General features: G+C 39.4%; 1 protein-coding gene across 1 annotated transcript in view; it reads right to left on the reverse strand.

Annotated features, from left to right (window-relative positions):
- Window positions 1-27,005, reverse strand: part of LOC139678383 (transmembrane 9 superfamily member 2-like) — a 28,646-nt gene extending 1,641 nt beyond the window's left edge. The window contains exons 1-16 of the mRNA XM_071569166.1: window positions 26,809-27,005; window positions 26,369-26,436; window positions 24,996-25,089; window positions 23,259-23,386; window positions 22,911-23,040; window positions 20,587-20,714; window positions 18,612-18,723; window positions 16,160-16,239; window positions 15,121-15,229; window positions 12,486-12,618; window positions 11,199-11,318; window positions 10,982-11,039; window positions 8,799-8,958; window positions 8,029-8,180; window positions 6,450-6,561; window positions 5,867-6,038 (exon numbers count right to left, since the gene is read on the reverse strand). Coding sequence (XP_071425267.1) covers window positions 5,867-6,038; window positions 6,450-6,561; window positions 8,029-8,180; window positions 8,799-8,958; window positions 10,982-11,039; window positions 11,199-11,318; window positions 12,486-12,618; window positions 15,121-15,229; window positions 16,160-16,239; window positions 18,612-18,723; window positions 20,587-20,714; window positions 22,911-23,040; window positions 23,259-23,386; window positions 24,996-25,089; window positions 26,369-26,436; window positions 26,809-26,925 — 1,873 coding nt within the window. The 5' untranslated portion in view covers window positions 26,926-27,005. The remainder of the gene's footprint in view (window positions 1-5,866; window positions 6,039-6,449; window positions 6,562-8,028; window positions 8,181-8,798; window positions 8,959-10,981; window positions 11,040-11,198; window positions 11,319-12,485; window positions 12,619-15,120; window positions 15,230-16,159; window positions 16,240-18,611; window positions 18,724-20,586; window positions 20,715-22,910; window positions 23,041-23,258; window positions 23,387-24,995; window positions 25,090-26,368; window positions 26,437-26,808) is intronic.
- Between the last annotated feature and the right edge of the window lie 233 nt (window positions 27,006-27,238).

Below are 27,238 nucleotides of genomic sequence, written 5' to 3' on the forward strand. Positions count from 1 at the left end.
CTTACATTTCTTTCAGACCACATACACACATTTCCCAAGTGAGAAACCCACTTTGGGATGCTTATTATCTATATGCCAATTCTCACATTCTTCCTGCTGCCATGTATATTTGCAGTTTAAGGCTCCTGGACAGCCTACTATTATATGGCACAGATTACCCTTTCCCTCTAAGTTTGCAGTTACCATCCTCTGAAACAGTAGGAGACAGCAGATTTATGGCTGTTGATAGGAGATCAGACACCAACCACAGAAGGAATATAATTCCTTTGTAGGCTTGACATCACCAAGTCTTTGCAGTTCATGGTCAATCCTCACTCCTTCCTACTGTGTCAAATACTCCAATATAAGCATCGTTACTCTAAGCCTTACTCTCATGATTTTTTCCTCACAATGGTTCTCAGCATCTTTGCTTTCTAGTTGTTTTTGTAATACAGCCCACTCCAAGCTTTTTAGGGCTTTGAAAGCAATGTTTCTTCCAAATGTTTAACAGATGAGATAACTTAAAAATTTATCTGCTGCTCTAGAACAAAACTGTAGTGTCATGGCAAACATGTGCAACTAACACAAGAATAAGAGTGACCACAGTTTTGTGAGCACACCACAACTTAATATGGGCACACACTCTAAATCCACAGTATCTTCCTCCAATCCTTGTTAGTCTGAGTCTTTATAATACATCAGTTTTCTATAAAGCATTGCCTCAGTCCTAACAGAATTCAAGACTTCACACTGTGAACAAGTATTTTATCTATAAACAGATTTTCACAGGTTTCCATAACATTGATTTTCAACTTCCCCTCCTAAAAAAAAAAGTCTGTTTAGCAAATCAAAGACCAACTAGTCCTGCTTCTTTTTTGAACTTTATCAGAAATTTTGCCAAGGTACTGAAAATCGACCATGACACTGTTTTTTAGTGGTAATAGTAGTCAGATACCAGATTTGAATCATCAATTCAGGGAGAAAGGCAACACTTCACCAAGATACAGCCTTCTGTGGTCAGAACTTCCTCTGGTGTGCAGATTCCTTGTGTTGTTACCATATATCCTACAAACTGCAGATGTGTAGAGCTCTATGGACCAGAAAGTTCTTTTTTCTTTTTTAAATAACATGAGACAAACAGACCAGATGCTTCCTTAGCCTCAGGTCACCACAAAGTTGTGTCACTATTACAAAATCAGTATTATTGAACAGATATGAATGTAAGCTAAGGGAACATTATTTACAAGGTCTCCCTTACAGCTGCTTTACCTACATGATTTCTTATGTCAGTGCAATGAAAAGCTTAACTTTTGTTTTTATTAAGAACACAGACAGCACAGTGCCTGGTTCCACCCAAATTCAGTGTTCTCCACCTCAAACCTCGAGGTGCTTGTGATTCCATGAACCACTACGAGGCCCACAAAATGTAATAAAGTCAAAAAGCTTCAGATTTTCTATACAGGAGTAAATACCCCTATCAAAGGGATTTGCAAATGAGTAACAGTTGGACAAGGAAAACAGCTCTGAACTATTCTGTCTTGTTTGCAAATTCTAGCCAGAATGTTTTCTACATTTTAACCCATTTCACAAATTTGTCACTTGCTTCAGATTTTAGCACTTTATGCAGGAAACCACTTTATACTACATCTTTAGGCTGGTGCTCTCAACTATAACAGGTTCTCAGATTCCCCTTTTAACTGATTTGACTAAACCCAATCTTAAAACACAGGTATGTGCATGATCATTTCCTACACTTGTACCTCTACCCAATAAAATTGCCATTAATGGTTGCAGAGTTAAAATCCAACCTGGCCATCCCATGTAGCACTGCTTGAAATGTGTTTTCTCAAAGACCATACTCAGCTCTTCAATCGTGAGCATTTTTCTAAGCACATTTTACACTAAAATCAGACTCATCCCTCATTAAAATGAGCCTCTCATTAGAACAGGACTATTTAGGGATATGAACCACTCTAGGATCTTGCTTTTTTTATTTGTCTCTTTCAAAACACATTCAAACTGAAACCCAACTTTTGAAGTACTACCAACAAGGAGTCATCTCAGCATCTCACAGCTTCTCTGACAGACATCAATGAACACAATACGACAGAAGACAGATACCCAAAGGTGTTTTTGTTAAAGCTGTTAAAAAAATTCTACAACTACTACTTAAACACCTCCTCTAACAACAAGACTCTAAAAAAACCCATGGAAAAAAAACAACCCTGCAAGCAAATAAATAAGAAGACCCCACCAGCTGAAAGAGTTGAGACTTCTAAAATTATTTTCTGCTTGGTCTATACTCCTTTCTGTTGTAAGATTTTTACAGCTTTCAGATGCACATTTCAAGAAATGACCCAGCACCAAGCATGGGACCAATTCCTCTAATGAGCCTATGAAATCTGTTTGTTTGCTTTAATCCAATATAACAAATTAGTTTCTTGGCTAATGTTTACTTTAGCCAATCCTAAGCACTCACCCGCTTCAATTGAATGAAAAAGCACCCGGTGACCTGCATTGAAGAACTTACTGTTGTGGGGGACGTCTTTATTTTTTCCCTATGTGTTGACCTGCATATTTTAAGATTCTGCCTTTCCAAATGATCTCTCCTGGTGTAGGAAATTGATGCCATCCCAGTGCACAGCAGCCTGCTGTACATCCCAGGGAGGTACAGGACAAAGATCTTTTGCAAGAGCTATTTAGAATTCAAGAACTCTGTTGTGGAGATGTCTCGAATCATTTCTCTAGCCAAGAAGCAAGACAGGCAGACACTGAACACCTCAGCTGTTTTTCTCATCTTTTCTTTCTCAGGTTTATAGACTGCTGAATACTCTACAGGATATATACTAGCACTTTCTGAAACATGGAAAGATGTGTTATACACAGAAAGCTGGTATCTGACTGGGTAACAGAACATCATTAGTAAACTAGTTTAAATTTCAAATTCAAAATTAAAACAAGGACTATTGCACAGAATAATGTCAAAACACATCAAGGAGACCCTTCTTCTCTACTTGTCTCTTCTAGCTTTATTGTTTAATGAAGAAAAAAGAATTCAAAGCACGAGCAGATTGTAAGAAAGCAAATAGAAAAGCCCTCTGCACTTTGCTGATACTTCTCATGTACCTTGAAAGCTCTCAGTATCATACTGGTTTCAATCACCGCACAGTGGTGGGTGCTTCAGAATCTCAGATTCTAAACACAATCTACCCAGAAGATCAAAACTCAATTTTGAAAATGGCATTAACTCACAAGTGTAAATGATGTTCAAAAATAGAGGTCACTGTAAAGCAACATGCTTTGACTATGTTCAGCATTTTTCCATCTCCTAGAATAAAATGCATGTAATCACGTCGCCATCCCCACTCACCCACACTTATTATTTCTTGAAAGATTAGCTGCACTTTGTACATTAAAACAAAATTGTCTGGTTTGGGTGTGCACACTAATTATTAGATTTCACTGGTCAGATTGTATTATTGTCCTTGTTGCCATATAAGCAATCAGTTCCTATTTACTTATTCACTCTGATCTCCTTTGTGATGCTCAGGGTAACACAACTCGCTGCCACCAAGGAGGTACCAACACTGCTCTTTGTGCTCCTGTCACAGTTGCTGAGACCCAATAGGCAAGAGTAGAGAAAACCAAAATACCCAGTACTACCTTAAGTGGAACAGATCAAGGTCCCGTTTTGGGAACTCTGTGAATGCAATCAGTGTGTAAAACTACATCAGCAAACTACCTCACCTCCAGAAACTTGTGAAGGACTCAACCCTTATTTTCTAAAGCAAGGGCTAATAAGGAAGATTTTACAAAACAAAGCAAAGTTAAGTGTCTTTTGCTTGTGCCACCTGTCTAGAATAGCTTACATTTCAGGCCCAAAAATCTATCATTAGACTAAATATGGAAAAAAAATCATCACAACATTTTACGTTATCAAGGATTTATTACACACTCCATGTCTCTGTTACATCCATTAGTGACTGGCTGTTCTATTAAATGTAAAAAAAGGAATCATGTAGTAGTTTTCCTCATGAACTACAAATGCAGCACAGGCAGCACTATTGTGGGTCTATTTTAAAATAAAGACACTGCAAAAATAACAGCAGCACAGTTTATTATTGTACTTCTGGGGCCTCACTGGCCTCCACATCAAGAACTCCAGGATAAGCACATCTGAAGCTTTTAATACCATTTCAGCTGCTGCCATGACAATTTCAATTATCATTTTATATATGAAAGGGATATTTTTAATTCTACCAATTTGCATCTTGTAAGTGAAATTGAAATTGGCAGGATAGCAACTAACCTATGCTAAAATCGAGACATGTATTAACATATTGCTTTAGTTTAGAAGTAATTAAAACATTTTAGACTACAGTTTGGGGTTCTTTTTTTCAATATAGATAGATATAAAAGACATCTGGAGCTTGTCTGTTTCACCAGGATTTAAGCAGGGGTTTCACTGGCAATATGCCAACTTCTATATTTGCCTTCAAGAATTAAAAAATAGAAGAATTAAATTCTTTTTTTTCCCCTTCACTTATTTTTAAAACTTCTTTTGAAGAGACACATATCAAAATAACAAATAAAAACCTATCAGGAAGTGCCAGTTAATGTTATTAGATACAACTTTTGCAGAGTAACTGCTTTATTGAAACTCTGTTTATTATGAACAGTGGTTTTTTTGCTCATGTTAACCACTATTAGAAGAAAGAAAGATGAAAAAGAGCCTTCTCCCTGCTGCACTGACAAACTTGGTCTGATGCTAAGACTTACTTTCATTATCTATTTTAGCCACCCTTCTTTAAGTGCATTTAACTGAGTTAAGTGCTGCATTTCATAAAGTGAAACCAAAGGATTTACAACGGCTTTCAAGAACCAGTCAGAAGTTAAGAAGTAACAACATAAAACATAAACCATCATGCCATGCACAGAGACATTCTCTATTACAAACCTTTGCACTAACTATGAAGGCTGGTTTTATGAACAGCCCATCAGATATGAACCAGCATTTTCTCTAGTTCCACCCCTGCTGTACTTCATGCCAAGCAGTGACACCCAGAAGATGTGAATTCATGAGCTAAATCTACATATACAACAGCAGCAGTTGAAGAACACCAAGATAAAATGCTCCTGGCTATTTTTAAGGGCCAGTACCCTTCAAAGAGCTTCTAATTTCCTCTAACACATGGTAAATCTGGCACAGATTTCCCATCAAATCAACCTCGAAATTATAGTTTCAGTCAAGTGATTATGAGCATTAGAGGGAGTAATTCTGTAGAGGAGGCTCAGTCTGCATAAGGAACAGCAGAAAAGCTGGACAAGTAAAACTGGAGAGCCCCATTTCAAATAGGTCCCTTCAGTTAAGGTACATTCCTGTCATTAAGAAGTGGTGATTAATGAGCAGGTGAGGCCACCTCTAACAGTACCAAAACACTCTCTTGTCAAAATCCACCTTTTTCCCCTGCACCAGCCTCCTTTCCTTGCTAACAGTGAAAGCTGAAAACATCTTTTATCCTCCATATGCAGAGCGCAATTATCTTTAACTACTTCTAGAACCAATTATGAAATCCAGAATCAAGTTAACACTTGATATCAAAGTGAACACGAACAGCCCTTTGAAAATATGATGGTTTGAACTCATTGCTAATATAATATTCAGTAAAGGAAAATTAATTATGCTATAAATAAATGCAACTTCAAGTTAGGGAAAAAACTTAAAGAGAATCTTACTGTGACTTGTGGTGTCACAAACCATAAAAGTAACACTGCCTAAAGGGTCACAGATTGTATTTAATGGTTCTGATAGCCTAAATTTCACCTAATGTTTCTCATTTCAAAGCACAACCCCCTGCATCCATTTTAGTATCAACACTGTACTTACCTGTGAAAAGGAAAAAAATCAAGACCATGATCATGGTATAACCAAAGTACAAAATAGTGCTGGCAGTTCCTGTTATCTGGAGTTTGGAGAAGAAGTAATGAACTGCATAGATAAAGAGATAAACTGCTGTAAAGCTGCTGGTCAAGAACGACCGCCACCACCAGTGATAATCCTGAAAGAAACAACAAACCAGTCACAAAGAGTCACCATGTAGAAAAAATATAAATAAGCTGGTTAAAAAATAACACTGTCTTCTGAAACACATTTGATCCTGCAAAATTTAGCTCTAAAAAAGAAAAATTCTAGCATAGCGCCTACGAACTTTTTTCCCTCCAAGTCAGCTGTGTTGCTTCCACTATCAACATAAAATTAACATCAAGGCTGTTTATTTTTGCTTATCTGCTGCCAGCAGTGGATTTTGAAGCAAAAGGCACCTTTCAGAAGAGTGGCTAAGACAGGCATGTCCAGACTAACAGTGCAATCCCCCCAGTGTCCAGCACCTCACGGTTTATGTGATACCTCAGCTGAATTTCCAACATCTTCCAGCTACAAGAGGCATCTACATCAAAATTGTAACTTTTACCTCTGCACACAGATGGAAGTAGCACAGCAAAACTGTAGCTTCTGAACACGTAATTAGAAGTATTATGAAAACTAGGAACAGGAATCCGAACATGTAATACATCTGATGAGACCTAAAATTAAAAACAAACAAAAACAAGAGTCTCATTTTTGGTTGAGTTTCTGAGTTAATTTACTGTGTCACGCTGCCAGATGTTAATTAACCAAAACAAAAAAATCCAAACAACCCCAAAAACCCCACACCACTGGGGCAACTTTATTGACTAATTCACAGCAAGTTTTCTTTACCTGAATGTACATATTTATTTAAGCTAACAGTAATAAAACCACTGCTTTACAGAGCAAAAGAGTCTTCAATTATACTTCCTCTGAAGCTACTAGTGTCTATATTTCATAGAGAACAGTTAAGGACAATTTCCACCAGAGATTTTTATCATTTCAGGTCTCTGTTAGGAGGACCTTTAGCCTCCCTGACTCCTGCATCACACCTGTAGTCTTCCCTAGTTCCAATATCCACTTCCTTCCTCCTACTGCAGCAAAGTTTTCCAGGTGTCTCCACATCTTGTCACTACATTCAACCAGATTTTCCTCCACTACCAGTCTATCCCCAGGCCAAGTTTGACTCCAGTTCCAGTGCTAATCAACACAAAATCACTCCCAAAAATAAATATGAGGAAAATATGCTGATTTACTTTTAATCCGTTGTCTTTCAGATAAGGGAAGTAATCAAATTAACTTTACTGGGTGAAGGTAACAATTACTGCAGTACAGGATTAGACAGAAGGAGCATTAGTTGCACATGCCCTCCATACCTCCCTTCTGTAGGAGAATAATGAGACACAATTTGGAAATCTGTTAATTTCAACTACAAAAGTCTAGAGAATACCTGTTTGTCAGCTGATCACATTTTTCAGCATAGCTACATTACACGGTTTCTATTTTTGCTTAGGATAAATATGAAAAACTAATATATTTGCATTTAAGAGCTGATTTAGAAAATTGTTCTGCAAGATCTCTCAACATAAACAGAGGACACCACAAAAGCTGGCACCTTCAGGATAATATCTTCCATTGAACAACAACATATGGGGCATTTCACATTTACATTGTGAAAGTTATGAAAGATTGCACTGGTTTAATTCTTCAAGCACCTGCATGATTAGGTTTGACAAGATTTAGGAGCACAGTGGATGGTTCCTAGAGAGCAGAGCCTTTGTTCTGCAGAACATGAAATCCCAAGATCTTCACCCAGTTCTGATCTAACAGCTGAACCTGCTAGATCATATTAGTTTCATAAATCATAATGTAGTTGTGCAGTGGATTATGAAACCACATTTGTGCTGTTTGAGCCAGGAAGTTAAAACAAGGCAACAGGATTCTAATATCACACTTTGTAGTTGTCAGTAAAGTATAAGCACAGAAAGAATTTATAGATTCTAGAAGTCCCATAAAAGTCTGCATGATGATCAAAAACTGTTAGAACTGGATTAGTCCTCATATTAATTGGTTCAGGACACTCAGACTCACTGTGTGTATTATCAAACCAGCATAACCAGAGGAAAAAAAATAGTGATGCTCACCAAATGCTATTCAGAATGAAAAAAAGTTGAATAAAAATACATCCAAAGGGCAAGATACCACCCATAATGATACCAGGCAATGGCTTGGTGAAAAATGACTGCTCTGGGATTTGGCGAGGAATCTGGTTTGTACGCACTGGGTGTTCAATAGGCTGCAGAAAAAAATAATATAAATAGAAGATAAATTGTTGCATCATAAGTAACATCACTTTCTCCAAATATTAGCATTTAATGATTTGATAAACATATTTTCATTCATAAGCCATCACAAGTTACCAAACAAAAAAAGCTACAAACTTGATGCCCATCATTAGGAAAAAGCACGTGTGCTTTGGACATTCCAACTACTGGCCAATAAGTCAGAACATGAAGGAAATAAATCTGTTCAGTCTTTAACTAAAAACAACATAAAATTTAACACATCCAACACCACCACTTTTTCTTAAATGCCTGGCATTATCTCAAACCAGTGAAGTACAAATTGAAGCCCTTCTGAAGTAGTACTTCAAAAATGAAACTGCTGAGGTATTGCTGGAGCACAAAATGCAAGCAAGACCTCCAAAAGCACAATTAAATTCTGATTCTAGTGAATGGACAGACAAAAGTTAGTGTGACATTACAAGCACACACTTGGTTTCAAAATCATGGCCACGTGACACACCACTTTACAACCACGAGGCCAAATGTTTCCATTTGACCAGCGCTCAGAGATTCAATGACTCAACTACAGAGGACAGGAGGATTTCAAATCTGTACTCCAAGAGCTCTACCTTCTCTTTGAAGCCAAAATAGGCACCAACAAAGGTCAGTGGGACTGAAATTCCAAACCACATAGCTAGGATAGCAACCAAAGTGCCAAAAGGGATGGCAGCTGAGGATCCTTTCACCCACAGAATGAGATTCATAATGAAGAAATCAGCAAAGACAATCCTGAAAGAAAGATCAGAAAAGATATTAAAATATTCAAAAAAGAACATGTACCGGTTAGTATTAAAAAACATACATCAATTAAAAGTCTGCATAAGAAAAATGTAGCTTCTAGCAATTTTCCAACTCCCCAACAGTACTAATTCCTTTCACCAACAGCACAGTTAAAGTAAAAATGCCTGAAACATCCAATGCTTGTAATACAGGCATCTACAGCAAAGCCACTATTTAAATACTCTCACACAAACCCAAAAAGCAACAGAATATTGCAAAAATCTATACAAAGAATGGAAAAATAATAAATATACCCCGCTCTTATCTGAACCATCTTTCCTATTATTACCAGATGTATTTTCTTTATTTAGGTCCTTTGTAAACAGTAAATTCCTTCTGAATAAACACAGTGATGGCAAAATGTCACATTTAGGAAGCCACATGTCACCCTCACAACAAAGGTGTGTGCTGCTGCAGGTTGTGTCACAAGGGGAAGGGGGGATTAAAGAGGGCTCTGCCGTACAACGGAAACCTTTGTATAAGCATGGACATGCTAAGCAGTCCACAGCTTTGGAGAATTTAAATAAAGACTGCCTCAGTCATAATGTCTCCAGACCTGTTCCTCCCTCCATCATTAAGCACATCTGCCTCATTTTCTAAACATCCTGGGAAAACACTAGAAAACAACTCTGAGACACATGATGAAGATTCCAAACATCCCCTTCTGAAAACAAAGCAAAATGTACTGCAGAAGAGCCCCATATAAAATAAAAGCTTGCATTATTTGTGGATTCAAAGATGCAACACAGAAAATTCAGCCCCAGGAAGAGCCCCTGCAAAGTGCACCATTGTCTGGGTTTTGTTAAAAAGGTGTTCCTGAGGCAGAATTTAAACTGCCCTGAAGACAACATGCATCCTCCACTGTAATTTAAAAAGGAAGGAGGGAGGATTAGAGTAATAGCCAGCCTCCTTTTTACCTAGGAGAGGCCTTACACTTGCCAAAACAGTCTGGGCGAACAGACTTGTTCAATAAGCACACCCAAGCGACCCCTGCTGTAGGCACCTTGTTGGACAAAAAATAAAAATCAAATCCTTTTTAGGTATCTTGCTAATCTTTATCATCTATCCAAGCTCATAAAACAGACCCCACTTACCCCCTCCAAAGTTAGAAAAAAACACTACAAATAGGAAGTCTCATCAGTCTACTGAGACTAAAAAGACCTTGGGCTGTTTATGATATTATGCAAATTCACTGAACTAGCATAGCATAATCAGGACATCTGTTCCTATTCTACCAGCCCCAGTCATTTCACTTCCTCTGAAAAACTCAATTTATTTGAGAGTTTAAATGATCAGCACAATGTTTTATCCACCGATACATATTTTCTTCTCTCTCCTAATAACCTCTAAATGATAGCAGGGAGACTGAAGCACATTTTGTTTAGAAGATTTCTCATAGAAATACTACACTTCATTGTTATCAAATACATTACCTTTCATTTGATGAAATTCTGCTTTACTTGAAACCAAGCCATGGGCTTTTGAGAAGGAAGAAATACCTTAAGAAATTTATAATATTTTCCTCCCCTTTTGCGAAGGGAGGAATTCACGTACCTAAAGTTGCAACCAAAAAACTGAACATTACCTACATTTATACGACTATAATCAGAATTACCTGGAACACACCAAGGGCTGTGGTGCCAAACTGGAATTACCCCACCACTGTGCCCAGTGTTCTGGTGCAGTGACTCTCAAAGGCTGTGACAGCACCTTGCGAGAGTTGCATCTTTCTCCTACTCCCACAGCTGACTACAAAACAAGATGCTCAGAACCTGTTCTAGAGCACGAGGCTCCAGATCTCTTCTATTGATAGATAGGCAACGAACAAAGGGAACAGCAGCTCAGAGAACCACAAATAAAAACACACAAACAACCTTCACAAGAATTCACTCTTTTTTCCCCCAACTCTTTCCCACCTCAGATTCATTTATACTTTAGAATAAAGGAAAGAATGAGGGGAAATAATACTAACCCAGGGCAAAGCAGAGCTGTAAGCAAGACGTTTGTCTTCCACTTCTCACCTCTGAATGCTGAGGAGAAAAAGTAAAAACATTTTCAAGTTCAAGATTTTTCCAACCATTTTACAGAATGGGACCAGGAAGCAGATTTGTTTTCTGAGACAACTCAGCTCCAGTCTGAGGTTTACATTCAGCCCAGCAATTCTGCACTAAATAAATGCATGTACTTACTCTTGTACATTCTGGCTGACACATAACCAGCTGGAGTCCCCAGCAAGACCCACAATACAACTGCACAGGTCATCAAAGCACCACGGTTGGCAGGAGAAAGAAAACCAAGGCAAGCCAGGACTGGAGAAACAAAAAGATTTAGTTATTTGTGGGCACATGTCAAAATTCCCATGGAACAGAGAGCACTGTGAAGGTTCATCCCTTTCACTACCAGACATTTAAATGAAGACTGTGTGCATAAGGTCTCATCCTCCCCATCACATGACCATACCCCCCCTATTGGCACTGTTTCATTCAAAAGCATTATTTCCACCTCGTCTCTTAAATAGAAAACTTCTCACAGCCAAGAGGCTGAAGAGTAAAATCCACCATGATGGACATTTTGCTCAAGAACACACTACCCCGAAAATTAGCCTCTCTAATTAAAGAAGGCTGCCTGTGCCTGAACTAATTGTAGAGACCAGCCTAGAGATATTTGCAGAAAACAAGTCTGTCAGTGATCTCCAGTGGAAAGCTGTTTTTAAAGAGAAAAAGGACTTTCTCTCACCACTAATTTCTTTCTATACTACACTGGTTGCACAGGAAAATATTGCAGTTATGTAAGATACAGAGTTGTGACCAGCACTGGAAGACAAGCCTACCAAGGAAACTCTACTAATCTTGCAGCATCATGTAATAAATAGAAAAAAAGCAGGTCCTCTTGAAAAACCAAAAAAATAATGAATAAAATCTGGAGAAAGAAATTTGAAAAATTCTTCTTTTGTAGTATCAGTGTAGTTTTTAATTTTATTGTACAGTAAGAAAAGGAATAGTCACAAACTTTACAGATAACAGATAATAAAACACCAGCTTGTGTCAGATGACATCATCACATGCACTTACACCATTTGTGGTGGGCTGTTGTTATCTCAAAGTTATGTCAGGACTATTTCACTGTGTGCACTCCTGCCCTTCCTTCTGCATGGCTCATTGGATAGAACACGTACCCAGAACATTTAAGCTTTGATAACACATTTTTGAACTTGCATTACTGGACAAATAGTTTCTGTTTTTTAAAAAGAAACTTCTAATAAGGAAGTTTGATTTCTGTATTAGCCCAGATAGCAGAAATTTTCAATGACAACACAACAGCATTACTGAAGCTATCCAGATTACTGTTATTAAACTGCATTAATGTTTTATTTTACTAAAGGAAGGCCTTAAAGGCTTCTATCATTTGTTTAATAATATTGCATCTTTCTTATTCTTATTACACTACAAACACATCACCCTAATGAAGTTACTTACATAAAGTAATAAATGTCATAATGAAAATTTGTGTTCCTTGGCCCAAAAAGACAGACAGTAACATTCCCTTCCTTGGAGGTCTAAACACATCTCCATGAACCAGCTTCCAGCCAAATTCCTCTTGGGCATCTTCCTGTATAAAATCAACAAAGTCTTTAGCAAAGATACATAATGCAGTAGCGAATTAACACAAACAAGATGCAAAACACGTATTTAAAGTTTGATTAACTTCCAGTTAAGATCCAAAGCCAGACTAATTGCATCTGATTCATCACTCATTGATTTTGTAACCCCCTAATGGTTCAGTGAGAAAAGGCAGAATTTATCAAGAAAATCCCTATTTCTTAAAGCAAGAAAAACCAAACGTAATTAGCCAAACCATAGAACTTCATTCTAAATTTAAACTAAAACAAAGCATTCCATTTAATTTAACTTCAATCTAGTTCAAGCATTTATCTCTTTCTGCTTCCATTTCAAAGCACATCGATCTCAATGACAATACTGGGAAATAATCAAACTGTACTCCAGAAGAAAGTTTGCTCCCTGGAATCATGAGGGACAAATATCCACACTGTCCCACTGTCAGAGGTGAAAAGGTGGATGGATGGCACCGAGAGGGAGGATCCTAAGGAACCACTGAAGAACAAGGCTTTTCAAAAGGCACTCAAATGAGACACCTACCCTCACACAATAAAACCAACCAAAACCAACACACATGACCACAAAACCAACAACTATCCTCATAAAATTAACAGCTACAGGTTTCATTCACTAGCATCCCTCAAGTGTGAGATACTGATTTGCTTCACTACAGATTCCTCAGCCAGGGTTTGCACAAATATTTCACACCTTTTTAAATAAGCTCCTTGAATTGCAACAGAACACACTTGGCAAGAAAATAAAAAAGTGTGGTTTTCTGAAAGTCACACCTATCCCTGCTGTTATCCTTAACACTAATCAAGCTTCAACAAGTCTTGCTCTTTATTACATTAAGAATGATCAACTAATAAAGACATCACAGTATAAAATATTGAACATAATTTAATTGAGAGATCAAACAGGAGCCTCACAGACACAATCAGTTAAAGGATGTGGCAAGATTTTTCAACTTAAATTACTATCTGAATTTGCATCAACAAAAGAGATTTAATCAAAACCACAAAGAATAAAAGTATTTTTACATTTTAGTTTCAATATGAGATATTTTTGCACATTTTGAAGTATCTTTAAACAGCTAGACAGCAACAGCAGTGAAAACTCAAACCTTTGTAGCATCTGATTTTAGTTCTCATCTTTGGGTTGCAGATATCACTTTTACCAATGAGAATGAGTGAAAGACTGAGTAAAAATTATTTGCAGTCTAACTCACAACCACTTATATTATCTTCCACTAGAGGAACCTGTCTCCCATTTTAAGGAGTACATTATTTCAAAAGAACTCAGAACAAGTTCAATCAGATGGCAACAGGTTTCAGTCACTTCATTAAGTCAAACCATACTCAGTTTGATGCAGGTCTTTACTAAGGCCACATAACATGACTTACAACAGGGCTGCACTGTCAAGGAATCTCACACATAATCCTGAGTTATTATCACAGAATGATTCAGTGGCTGATGCTGCACAAGCAGGGCCACCTAAAGCAATTCAGCCAGCACCATGTCCAGATGGCCCCATCCAAGGATGGTGATTCCATAAAGAACACACTGCCTGCCTAGATCTGTGTCATACAACCAGCTGCCTGTCCTGACTGACTGCATAATGCGACCAACAGAACCAGGAGAAATTGTCACATCTTGATGGCAAGCCAGTGCCAGAATACTTATAAATGTCACTACTGTGTCTTGTGGCTGTTGGTGTAATCAAAGAATGGATTGGGTTGGAAAAAAATACCTCCGAGATCATCAAGTCCAACCCCTGGTCCAACTCCAGTCCCTTTACCAGATCATGGCACTCAGTGCCACAGCCAATCTCAGTTAAAAAACCTCCAGGGATGGGGAATCCACCTCCTCTCTGGGCAGGCCATTCCAATGCCTAATTACTCTCTCTGGAAAGAATTTTTTCCTGATATCCAACTTAAATTTCCCCTGGCAGAGCTTGAGCCCGTGCCCCCTTGTCCTATTGCTGAGTGCCTGGGAGAAGAGACCAACCCCCACCTGGCCAGAACTTCCCTTCAGGTAGTTCTAGACAGTGCTGAGGTCACCTCTGAGCCTCCTCTTCTCCAGGCTGAACACCCCCAGCTCCCTCAGCTTCTCCCCTGTACTGTGAAAGGATCTATTAAAAACCAGGCTTTCCTTGGCTAAGACCTTGGAACAAAGGGACTTGCATTTCAAATACAAGTTTGCTCTCTGCCAAAACGTTTCTGTGAATTGTGCCACATACTTCTAAAATCTGAAGTCTGTCCTTGAATGTTACAAGTTCATCAAGTGATGATAGAAAAGTAAGACTTTCCCATCTGCCCATGTATTCCTGTTGGAAAATATGGAATAGCCACTCAGCTACCTTTAACCCCAGAGATATCAGTATGTATCAAATTCAGCATAGTTACACACCTCTCTAGATGTACTCAAAACTAAATGATAGACACCCCTATAGCCAGAAAAATGTGCTCACGTAAAAGCTGTAAATTTTACTCACAGAAGAGTCAATTTGGTTGTATCTTGCAATATCTTTATGAAGAGTCCTCAGAATTATCATGGCCACCATGCCAGAGAGGAAGAGAACAATTACAAGGGAATTCATTATACTGTAAATAAAGAAAAAGTACAACTTTCAATCCAGATATTCAGGTTTCAGGACAAGTCCTCATTTCATACCAAATATACAGCTCAAGTCTGAGGAAACATCAGTATTCAGACCTTTCAATGTTTTCCCACCTAGAGAAGACAAACTGTTTTAAGTTGTGTACCTCTATGGTTTCTTAGGAGACAGAAGTGAGAGGAATATTATTTCAGGATACGTCACTAATTCTCAAGACAGTCACATATTACTTTTCTTTATTTTCCTTCTTATATAACTCAGAAGTAATTTCCCTGGTGAAACAGCTACAGCTCTTAAAGCAGGCTGTCAAGCAGATTTTATATCCATCAACCAATGACACTGACATCATGCCATTTGTTATTCTGTAGAGACCAATTTAATCAGATTAGCCTTTTCAAATGTTTATATTCCAAAACATTAACACTTCAACACAAATTATGTACTTACTGGGTATCATTTGCATGGTACAGAGGGAAATAAGAAAGAGCTTTTCACATATGTCTTTTACTCATTAAAAAAAGACCTTTTCTGACTGTGAGCAGCTGTTGAGTACAGAACATGCAGTACATATACATACCTCTCACCTGTCAGTCAGAGACAACCAGACAGTGACAATACGAACAACGCAGAGCAGCAACATCTCAAAAGTTCTCCAGAATGGAGATAAAGTAAAACACTGGAAGTTGCTTTCCTTTTGGACACTAATGATGAAATCCCTTCACAAAATGCAATACTATAGTTGCTCCCAAGAGATAGAAACTTACTTCACGTATCAAACAAAAAAATTCTCTTGCCTAAAAACACAGATTTTGTTCTACCACAGCAGATGTTTTATAGATATATCTATCCCTAGAAGCACTACTAAGGAATCTTCGTGCTCTCCTGCAAGAATCACTGAAAAAAATGCCAATCTTACCTAAACCACTGGATGTTTGTATGAGGCATAGACTCCAAAATGTAGTCCCACCTGGAAGCCCACTTAATATTATTCTTTTCCTATAAAGAAATGAAATAGTAATTAACAGAAAAAAGTACAAGTTTGTTGTGTTCTCTGAGAAGGAATAAACCCACCAAATCTTTTCCATAAACCTTGCAGTCAGCATTCACATCTAAGCTTGGTATCAACCCTGCATGTTAGATATCCCTCTCACATTAATTCATCTCTTGAGCCTCTAAAAGAGTATCTCGTTTCTTGAAATCTCCTACCCATGTCTTTTACCTTCAACTGAGGCTTCATTAACCCTCATCTTTCCATGATTCAGGATGTAGCTGCCTGCAAATCCCAAATACAGGCTGAAAAACTATCGCGCCATCACTACAAGATTCTCCCAGCACAGCACACTGATCTTGAAACTTCAACTTTGTCAAACATACTGCATAAACATATTTCTAGTTTCCCCTGGAATTTTTGTTTCTTAGCCCATTTTAATGTATTTAGTACAGGCTTCTTCACTTTCTGCCATATGCTGGCTGACACAGATTATTTTCCAATCTGATTCATGGCAGACAACTTTCATTTCCAGATATTCCTGTGATGGATTTAAGAAGTCGTTTCACCTTCAAAAGATGTTTTCATTCTCTTCTGTCTCCTTCCCTAAAAGCTTCATGTGAGAGCTGTACAAGTGAGGATTTTCTGACCCACAAGCCTTGCCTTCCACAGGTGGTCTCATAGGACATACACACCTGCTGTCCTGCTACCAAATTACATCCCCTGACTGACATAACATTCTGCTGAATTTCTTCATTTATTTACCAGGTGGGAAGTTGGTACAGATAATTCTCAAAATGTAGACTGTATTACCAGCTTACAACTTTTAAGTTCTGGATCAAGAGCATGCAACAATAAAGAATTCCACCGACACAACAAGGTAGCCAAAACTGCCCTAAGTTGCTCTTCATCAGTCCAATCAGCAGTTGTGCTAAAGTTTGTTACCTGAGCACCGAACTGCTCTCATGGTTCCATTCCTGTGCACCTGTGTGCTGAACATTAGAGCCATGATGTGCATACCTTTCACACAGATAGAGCTAATCACCTTGCCCATTTCAACTAATTAAAGCAACACCACAACTGTCTCATCACAAGTCAGCTGACAAATTAGAAAGGACCATAAAATAGTTACAGATTTCACTGTTTTATGTATCCAGGGTAACCGAAACTAATGTTTTCCTATTTAAAAATACTACTCAATGATAAACACTCCCTTTTAAAGTTATCTTGAAAACTACTAATAAAAGTAAAATGTATGAAGTATTACTTCAAATCAAGGCAAGGGGATAAGAGAGAAAATAAGCAGTTCTGAAGTGCCATCTGCTGGAAGCATCTGAACCCGTGGGATCTGAGCCTCACCTGCTCCATGCCTGAGAAAAAGGGAGTACCCAAACACCCAACACATTGCGTGACTAACCAGGCAAAGGTCACATTGAAATTCTAAATTGCAGTTTACCATGAAGATTTAAATACAAATGTTAATGACAGAAGGTTCATTCATGTAAGAAAATTAAGAGAGTCTAAGGAGGATTGGGAGTCTCAAGGGGAAAGTAACAGGATACGGAGCCTTGCACCTCAAGGTCACTGGTTCAAATCAAATTCAATTTGGTCAGATGAAAGCTGTTACCATGCAATGGCTGCCTGCACAAAACAAGCTGGTGGTCTCAAGCCAAATCCTCTAAGATTGGCATCTGACATCAGAGAAACCACCACATTTTTGGGACAGACTGGAACCAAAGTACCAAGGCTTGAAGCACCTTGAATCAAATTACTGCCAGCCCCAGAGGAGGTTCAGTTTCCATGCTGGGGTAAAGACCCACCTGCCAGAAAGCCTGATTTCCTCCTGTCTGAGTCACTGTAGGCTGAATAAAGCATTAGAGTATTGGTAAACATCAAAGTGTTAATTCTAAAAGATAAATGGCCACCTACTCCAAAAAAAGGTTGTGAACAAAATAAAAGCAACACAAAATGAGACAAATCCTTCAAATTCACTAGAAAAAGAAAAGCTTTACAATCAGTATTTAACACAAAGTGTCCCCAGATATATGCTATAAACTGTTCCTCAACATGAGACCTTCAGCACCCTGACTAAACTCTGAAAGCAGAGTTTACCTCAAGGAACACAACACTGGCACTTAATCTACTACCTTTCTACTAGTAATAAAACAGGGAGGGGAAAAAGTCTTTATTTATACATTCAAAGTTTCACAAACTACAGTAATGGAAAATCCACTAAGGTTTTGAGAAAAATGCTTCACAAGACCATTCTCATGGAATTTACATTAGTATAATCCAGTTTTGGCTATTAGCAAATCACTCAATTTCTTTGATTGCATTCTTTTGGGGAATTACCTATTCATGTAACAGACTCAATACTTACTTCAAATGTCACAGAGTAAGTGTAGATCAAATTCAGTTTATTGGTGAAATCTCCAGGAATCTCCATAGGTGGACCTTCACAACTTAAGTTGTTTTCATCTGTATGTTTGTAGCTAGTGGGGAAAAACAGTTAAATAAATTGCACATCCCATCCAATGCAATTTGAGAATATTATAGTAAAGTTGTTTGCTAAGCACAAGTGAACTGAGAACTGCTGACTTCTCAGGGTCATGAGATGTGGTTCTACCCTACCTGTTTTTCTACCACAATCAGAATGAATCCCAGCTTTAGGATGAAATGCTGGGCTGCAAAGTCTGCAGATTTTACCTGGTAGGATGGTACGATTTAACACAAAATATCCCTTCTCTGCCATCACACCTCTCTTGCATATTTTAACAAATCTGCATTATTAGCAACTCCACCTCAGTGGGTGCTTGTCAGGAAGGAAGGCTGAGAATCCCTCAGCAATCTCCCACAGCTTTTCACCTCTCAGGTTTCATAGGGAGAAGGGGGGTTATTTTATTTTGGTGGATTTGGGTCTAAAGTTCAACTATAAAACCCCGTCTGTGCAGAACCTTGGAAACACAGCAGCCATAGAAGCACAAAGGCCAAGAAACCTTAAGGTTTGCTTGAATTCACTCCTGTAAATCTCCTCTAACACTGGAAAATAACTTCCCTCTCATATCCTTTTGGGCAAGTTGTACTTACCCAATTGAGATTAACAATTGTACCATACGTTATTATATGTCAACAACTAAGTCAAGCCACAAGATAACAAAAAGTTTCCTGAAAGGTTAGGGTGCTCCAACCACAAATATTCCCCCATCAGGAAAGCTTCAAGGTTGAAGCAAAGCACCAAGTAAAACACCAGGACAGAGAATGACAAAATTATGTGCAACATAACTGTGTCCCCTTGTGGTCTGCACTGCCAAGGAAAAGGCAAATTCTTATTTTTCAATCATTCACAGAATCATAGAATGGTTTGGGTTGGAAGGGACCTCAAAGATCATCTGGTTCCACCTCTCTATTTAGGATGCAACTGATAAAGCTTTAATCAAAACTGGAGAAGGTTGGTAGAATCTTCTTGCCACCACCTCAGAGCAAATGTAAATGGAAGGAATAAGCTTGCATAGCAATTATAATAATGCACTAAAACCACACTATACCATCACAACAGAAAAGACAAGTATATCTGAGTCATGTTGTACCACATGTCTGTATGACTTGAGAAACTGTGGTAGTGTAATTTAAGAGTGTACTAAACCTCTGTGGAAAAGAGGGAAGAGTTTAACTAAAAAAACCCTCAACCTACTTTGAAATTTTATAACTGGACTGCAGTTTTCAAATGTAGGAAAGTATGAACTATGCACGAATAGACTGAATAGATACCAAAATAATCATTTCAGTCTATTCCTGACCTCTGAGTTGTTGTATCTTCTCTCTGGTCTGTGCAGAAAACTAAGGAAATTAGCTGTCATCATCTGCTGTTCTCAATACCAGTATAAATCTGGTATTTCACTCATTTCTCAGTATCCAAACTTACACAGGAAAAGGTACACCTACACTGTGCACTCACACAAGGTACATTTGGGAGACAAGTAACAGACACAACAAGGGAAACTCTTACTCAGTTGGAGGATGTTTCCCAATGTATCTGAAAACATGCACAGGTAGATGCAAATCAATCAGAACATGAAAAGACTATTTTTGTGTCAGGTTCTAAGGGCCTGCAGGAGTAGCTTTTCCATCAGGAGGGACTTTGGAGAACATTTTAAAAGCAAAGTCAAATTACCTTTACAGTTGGGTAGCTGTCCTTGTAAATACATTTCCAGACACGAAGGAACACACAGAAAGCTTTACCAGAAGTCAGAATAAGTTGTTCCTCAGAACTTACTGACACCACATATCATCTCTATGTTTGGAACTGCTGTTAGGACTCCTGACTACCAGAACCTGCTGCTTTAATGCACAATTACCTTTGTGGTCTCAGTCTTGCCATCACCAGTCTTGCACCAGGCCAGTTTTCATCCTTCCCGCTGTGGTACATGATTGTTATGTCAACGTGGTTGAAGAGGTAGAAAGTGTTCTTCTTGTTAAACTCTGACTACAAAACATTACCAAGAGATTGAGAAACTTCTCGAACAGGAGAGGGCGCAAGCAGCCAAGAACTTTAAAATAAGACTATTGTTGGATGGAGGAATCACTTCAACGTTAATATACCTGTATAAAATATTTATGTATTTTTCTATATGATGCTGAGTTATATAAATAAAATCCCACACAATAAACTATCACATCTGTGTTACTAGAAAAATTTAAGTATCTTTGACAGCATTTTAGTATTTACCAAAAAAGCTGCCACAAGAAGTAATTCACATTCACTGTGCCTACACCTCCATTCCAGTTACCAGAGCTTACAAACCATGTTCTGCTTCAAAAAACTACCCTTCACCTTCAGCAGCTGTTCTACTTTGTCATCCCTATGCTTTAGGAATTAGGAAATACTAACAACTACATAAAACTGAAATGATACCAGAGTCAGTTAAGTTGACTTGGAGATACTTTTCTCCTCAACTTTGTCACTGTTCAAAAAAACCTGAATTTGAATTAGGGGACCAGTTGCATCTCTAAGTAAAAAAAAAAAAAAAATCCTGTATTTATTGTGCATATCAGCCATTTTCCAAATGCCATACAACTTTTGTTCTTTCCCCAGCAAAATATGAGGGTGTCTTGCACGGAATGGATTCTTCTTCTTTCACTGTGATCAAGATTCTCACTGGGAGCAGACTGGAATCACACCCATGTCATACTGTAACCCCATCTTTAGGTCTCTGTCTTCTCCATTTCAAAGCAACAGTTGAAGTGATAATGCAGCTCAGCAGCTGCAGAACTCCAAAGCAGAACTGTAGCTGTGCCATGGCATGTTATCAACCCCTTTCCTGCCCCATTTATGACTGTGGGAACAGGTATTTGGGTACACCTATGAAAGTACAAACCCCAGAGATGGCAGTCACATCCATGGTGCCACACTCTTATTTGCCTACGGATCAACCATCCCCCTGGCACTCTGCCATGTAAGTTCCCACTGCAATCAGAGTTCACAGACCAAAACTGACACTGTGTAGGCTGGCAGAGCCCACACATTGCTACCAGCACACACAATCTGCACAGCACTTCATGGATACCCATCACAAGCTCCCTAAGCTCTCCCTAAGGAAATTCAGCCACTGACATCCAGGTATGAATCCTCCCTTTCAAAAAAAAAAACAAATCAGGTTTCCACCCACTCTGTTACTGATTTTTCTTTCTGTGTAACAGTTCCAACATAACATGCACCAGTACCAATTTAACATACAACCTCATATACAAAGTAATAAAGTTAAATACCAAATTGGAACAGGTCATTCAATCCACAGATTACTTTCAAGAGTCTGGGGAGCCTGAGGAGTAACCAAGTTGGAAGGTGACTGCAGACACAGTAAACTGAGCATGCATGATAAATGCAACACTTCAAAGAAGCACCAGACCTGCTGCACACAAATGAACTGACTGCACTGCACACATGCAGCAAGTCCTGTGGCAGAACAGAGGCACAGAGAGTTCTCTGCCCTCCCACAAGAGTGTGGTCCCTCCCTCCAGGAGAGATAAAACTGTATCACTATTATTTGTAACTGCACTAGTTCACCAGAGAACTCCCAGGATGACTGACATATTTCCAAGTGTTGTCAATATCATTTTCCCTGTCCCAGCTGTGTTTGTTATCTTCCAGCCATCTGGGAAAACCCTGACACATTTAACTTGTAAACTGTGCTAGACATAACTTTGCAACTAGAACACAGGGCTCATTTCTAGGTGTTCACTAGAAAGCTTCTATCTGAAATCCATAAAAGAAGGTCTTGCACACAAATATGACATGGACAAAGAACAAATAGGTACAAGGATGAATACATACGAAATTTCAGGACAAACCCACAATTTTCTAAGGCTTTTAAATACCCACACCACTATTTTACAGCTTTTTAAAACATATATAGGTCAAAAGAGGGGGGGCCCTTTCTCTCTGTGTTGGGCAGTTGGCATTTTGCCAGCTCAACCCAAATCACCTATATATTCATTTTATTTGCACAATTCTATCAGTGAAACACAGCAAATTGCAGCAGCACTCAGCTCTGTCAATCCCCACATTCTGAATAGTAACCACATTTACAAAGGTATCTTTCTCAGGAAAAGAAAAGTTTAAAAATAAAACCACAAGTGAAACTACATCTGCTATACTAACAAGAAAAGTTCCACCACTTACATTTATAACACAAGCATCTTTAACTCTACCATCTGGAGTAACAAAACATCCTATTGGAAATCCTGGATTACAGTATTTTTGTCCATCTTCCACATCATAGCACCACGTTACAGGCATGTTATCGATAATCCTAGACAGAAATCAGCAAAGAACACGTCCTCAGAAAGGGAGGCACCTGATTTTACACTGACATTTCACATTCACGTAACACAGTTTTCAGCAGTGCCCACAAGATGCACAGTAGAGGACAACTATCACACAGAAGGAAGAAAGCAACCACTTAGAACATAGATAATGATGTCAAAAAGCAGTAAAAACAACCAACCTCAAGCTCACATCTCAGCTTACCAGTGATGCTGATAATTCAGCTGCATTCCTTTCTTCAAAAAAGCCAGTTTGCTTTTATCAGCGCTGTTTGCTGGGTCATATGACCTTGTACAAACCTTCTTGCAAGCTTCTTGCTTTTTAAAAGTGAACTGTTAAAAAAGCACACAAAAAGAGTCATTTCAGTTTTGCTTCCAAAGTCTTTTAGAGTATTTTTTTCAGGTGAAGCTGGTTTTTTTTAGTTACTTCACTTCCTGGCTATAAAAGTCACATAAAATGGCTTTAACTTCAATGTCAAGATCTACATATATCCAGCATCAGTAATTCCCTTTCACATTTCCCTCTTCAGTAGCCCAGATGATCCACGTCTGGATAAACCCTGAGGACTGAAAATGGAACATTAGTAGAAAAGGTATTGCTTTTTAATTTTACCAGTTTGTTTTATTTGGTAATTTCATCATCTGCTAAACCAGACTTTCACTACACCCTTCTTGAAAGTTTCACATTAATTTTAGCTGGTTTTCCCCACCATGACTAAGTAGGAGACAAGGCTGCCAAAAATGCAAAAAGTTGCACAACATCCAAGCTTCAAGCACAGACACCACCTAACACAACCATGCTCACATTTGCATCTCCAACTTCTAAACCAGTTAGGGTTTACCTGCCAGTGAGCTAACATCCCTAAAACATGGCTGAAAATTCTAATGGCATCAAAGCCTAAATGCTGTCCAGGAACAGGATTTTCTAATTGCTGTAGAGTGCAGCCATTTCAAACAAGCAGTTGTTGTAATACTGAATCCCTTCAATAGGTATCCAAATCCAAATGATCCATCGTGCTACACATTTAAAAGTCTTGTGACCAGCAGTCGTAAGACTTAAAATTACATTAGCTCAGAGAATCAAAGGGAACTTCCAGGAGCAGTTCACACAAGAGAGGGAGCAGCACCTCCTCAACAGACTGATGGAAGGATGTGACCAGGACCCTCAGAAACTGCTGCCTCTTCTTCTCTCAGGGATTTGGAGCATCCAGCAACCATCACACACAAACACAGCCCAGTTTTCAGCTGCACTGGCAAATCCCAGTCTGGAAAGCACTCGAACAGCAAAGAGCTTTCAAACATTAAGAACCACTGTTTGACCACAGCTGTCCCAAGCTGATAAAGGTTTTTAGAGATGTTACATTTGATTGTTGCTAATGCAGAGCACGAGACAAAAAAATGCCACGTACCTAATCTACAAAGTATTTCCACACATTTATTTTACAGAAGATTTCAAGTGATATGCAACAATGGAAAGTTTGGTTTTAGACAACTAATTTTAAGTGTGCCAAGCAGGAAAAATCTGCAAGTGAGCCCCAATTTGACTTCCCCTTCCCACTCTGGAAGTTGCCCGACAGCACAACCAAGTATACAAAACATTACAGCCTCCAATCTTACATTTAATTAACTAATTATTTTCAGATCACCAACACACCACACATTCAGCTATTAAATAACTGTCTAAGACACAGTTTCTGGACTTCTCTGTCACACAGTAATAGGAAAGAAGGATGAATACTGGCTCAGTTTCCTAACTTTAATTAACAACTCTAAGATGCCTTTGGGCTGGGAGGAGTTTTGTTTTCATTGCATAAACACTTCAAAGCTTATATTAAAAATACAAACAGAAATAATCAGTCATTAATCTTGAGCTATGTCTACAGACTAGAGCCATCAGAATGGCAGCTATTTAAATAGGATCAACTGCAAGGGGTAAAATAACCTTATACGGAGATGATGCTATTCTCTCCCCAAACAGCACTTGTCCAAGGTTTTCTGAAGGTCTTTTCTCTTCCTTATCTTGACAGAAGTCAAAACTAGAAAAAAAGCAGCAAAGGTTACCTTTAATTTTTAATTGACATATAACTGTAAATGTCAGCCTAAAGCAAATTCTTGAGTTATGTCCTTAACACAGCAGATTTCATGGTTGACAGTTTATCTACTGGTAGTAAATATCTGAGTAGCTTTGCCAAGAAATCTGGCATCTGTTTGAAGATCCATTTCAATCCAGGCATGTCAATAGCTGAAGCATCTTTTAACACTGCATGATATTTAGTCCATGTATCCTTTTCAAATGGCAATTTAAACAAACAATTGAATGTTTCATATTGGGAGAAAGAAAAAAAAACTGTGCTATGGATTGTTCATTTTCCTTGCAGAAGTTCCTGCAGTTCAACACCCCTTTCTTAAAGGAGCCTTTATAAATAGTATTTAAAGTGAAACATGTTTTAAAGAAGGGAGATGCCTTTAGTATTGATGTCACACTATCAAACAGCAATCACAAATTTTCAATTACATACAGCCTGAAATGGGAATTTTCATTCTTTTAAATTATACCAAACATCTGGGCTTTCACTAAACACAGACAGCAGTAGGTTATGGGGAAACAAAAATAACAAAACAACAAACAAACCCACACTTAGATTTGCTGCATAAGTACATGGTCCTAAATTCACTGGCTTTCATGAAGTTTAATGCAAATACAGACATTGGGGACTTTTTGAGACAGTCTCTGCTCTTGCACTGCACAAGGTAAGATCTACAACTCTGGCAAGTTTCTCTTTTCTGTGTGCCCAGCAAGAAGACTGCAAATCATGTGTATCGTTCCTTTGTAGGTCTCCAAATACCTGCAAGGGCAGGTAACAGTTCTCACAGACAAGAATTTAAAAAATACCCAACAAACCAAGAATTAGCTACAAAGCTCTGGTGTAAAAAGGAAAACTAACAGTTACTGGTCTCCAGGTTTGTTTTAGTTAAAACAAAGGAACTCAAAGCTCCCCATTCCTAGATTTGCATAACAGGAAGAACTTTCAAACATACTAAACTGCCAACACTTAATCTTGTACTCAGCTGGAAAAAATGCACCCATGAGAAACCCTGCAGCTTTGTTTTTAGCAATAACAGAGGATGGTCAGCTCGCACAGGTGTGGCCTTCGTCCTTCCCACTTTCTTGTACTTCACTCCTGCCGCTGAGACCTGGATTTGCTCCTCCCTCCATCCCTACGGGCACAATGTTGACGCCTGTACGGTCCCAGGAGCTGAGAACAGCACAGGGTCCTTCCCAGGGCTCCTGGAAGCCTGTTGTGTTGTACTTACGCATCATATTCGTACGGCAGGACTGATTCAACCGAGTCCAGCCTGTTCACGAAGAGCTCAATTAGTGACTGAAACAGGAGAGGAGAAAAAGTATGAAAATACAGACTTTTAGAAACAAATTCGTGGCTGAGCCCAAACGCTTGGCTAACCAGCAAGTGCTGCTGTCCCGCAGCGCAGTCACCGCTGGCTCCTGACAGGCCCCGGCCACGCCAGGAACAAGGAACAAGGAACCAGGGATCCTGCCGGAGCCCGCTGGGGAGTTCAGCGGGAAGAAGGGAACCACGGCAACAGGAGCGGGAGATGTGTGGCTGCCCGGAGCAAAGGCTGTGGCCTGCGGGAGGCACCCAGGGTGTGGGGGAGCCCCGGCGGTGCCTCCCGGGAGCCCCGAGCGGGGGCTGAGGGGGCACCGCCCGCGCCGGGCCCGACGGGAGGGCTCTCACCTTGCAGCTCTCGGTCTCCTCGCCCTCCTCACAGAAGCTGACGGGCGCCAGCCCGGGCAGGTAGAAGGCGGCGCAGAGCGGCGCCAGGGCCAGGAGCGCGGCCGGCAGCAGCCTCATGGTGCAGCTTGCGGGCCCGAGGCCACCATGAGGGCCGCACGCCCCGGGCAGCGCAGCGGGGCCGGCACGGGCGGGGCGGGGGCGCGTCACGGGCGCGTCGGGGCCGTGGCGCCTGCGCAGTGAGGGGAGAAGCGCCGGGCGCCATCTTGGGGAAGGGCAGGGGGAGTGGCTCGGACTGACAGGGGCTCGGTGAGGTGGGATATCGGGAGGACATTTCTGGAGGACATTCCTTGTTGTGAGGGTGGTGAGGCCCTGGCACAGGTTGCTCAGAGAGGCTGTGAATGTCCCAGCTCTGGAAGTGTTCAAGGCAAGG

Source organism: Pithys albifrons, chromosome 14, assembly GCF_047495875.1.
Source record: "Pithys albifrons albifrons isolate INPA30051 chromosome 14, PitAlb_v1, whole genome shotgun sequence".
NCBI lineage: Eukaryota > Metazoa > Chordata > Aves > Passeriformes > Thamnophilidae > Pithys > Pithys albifrons.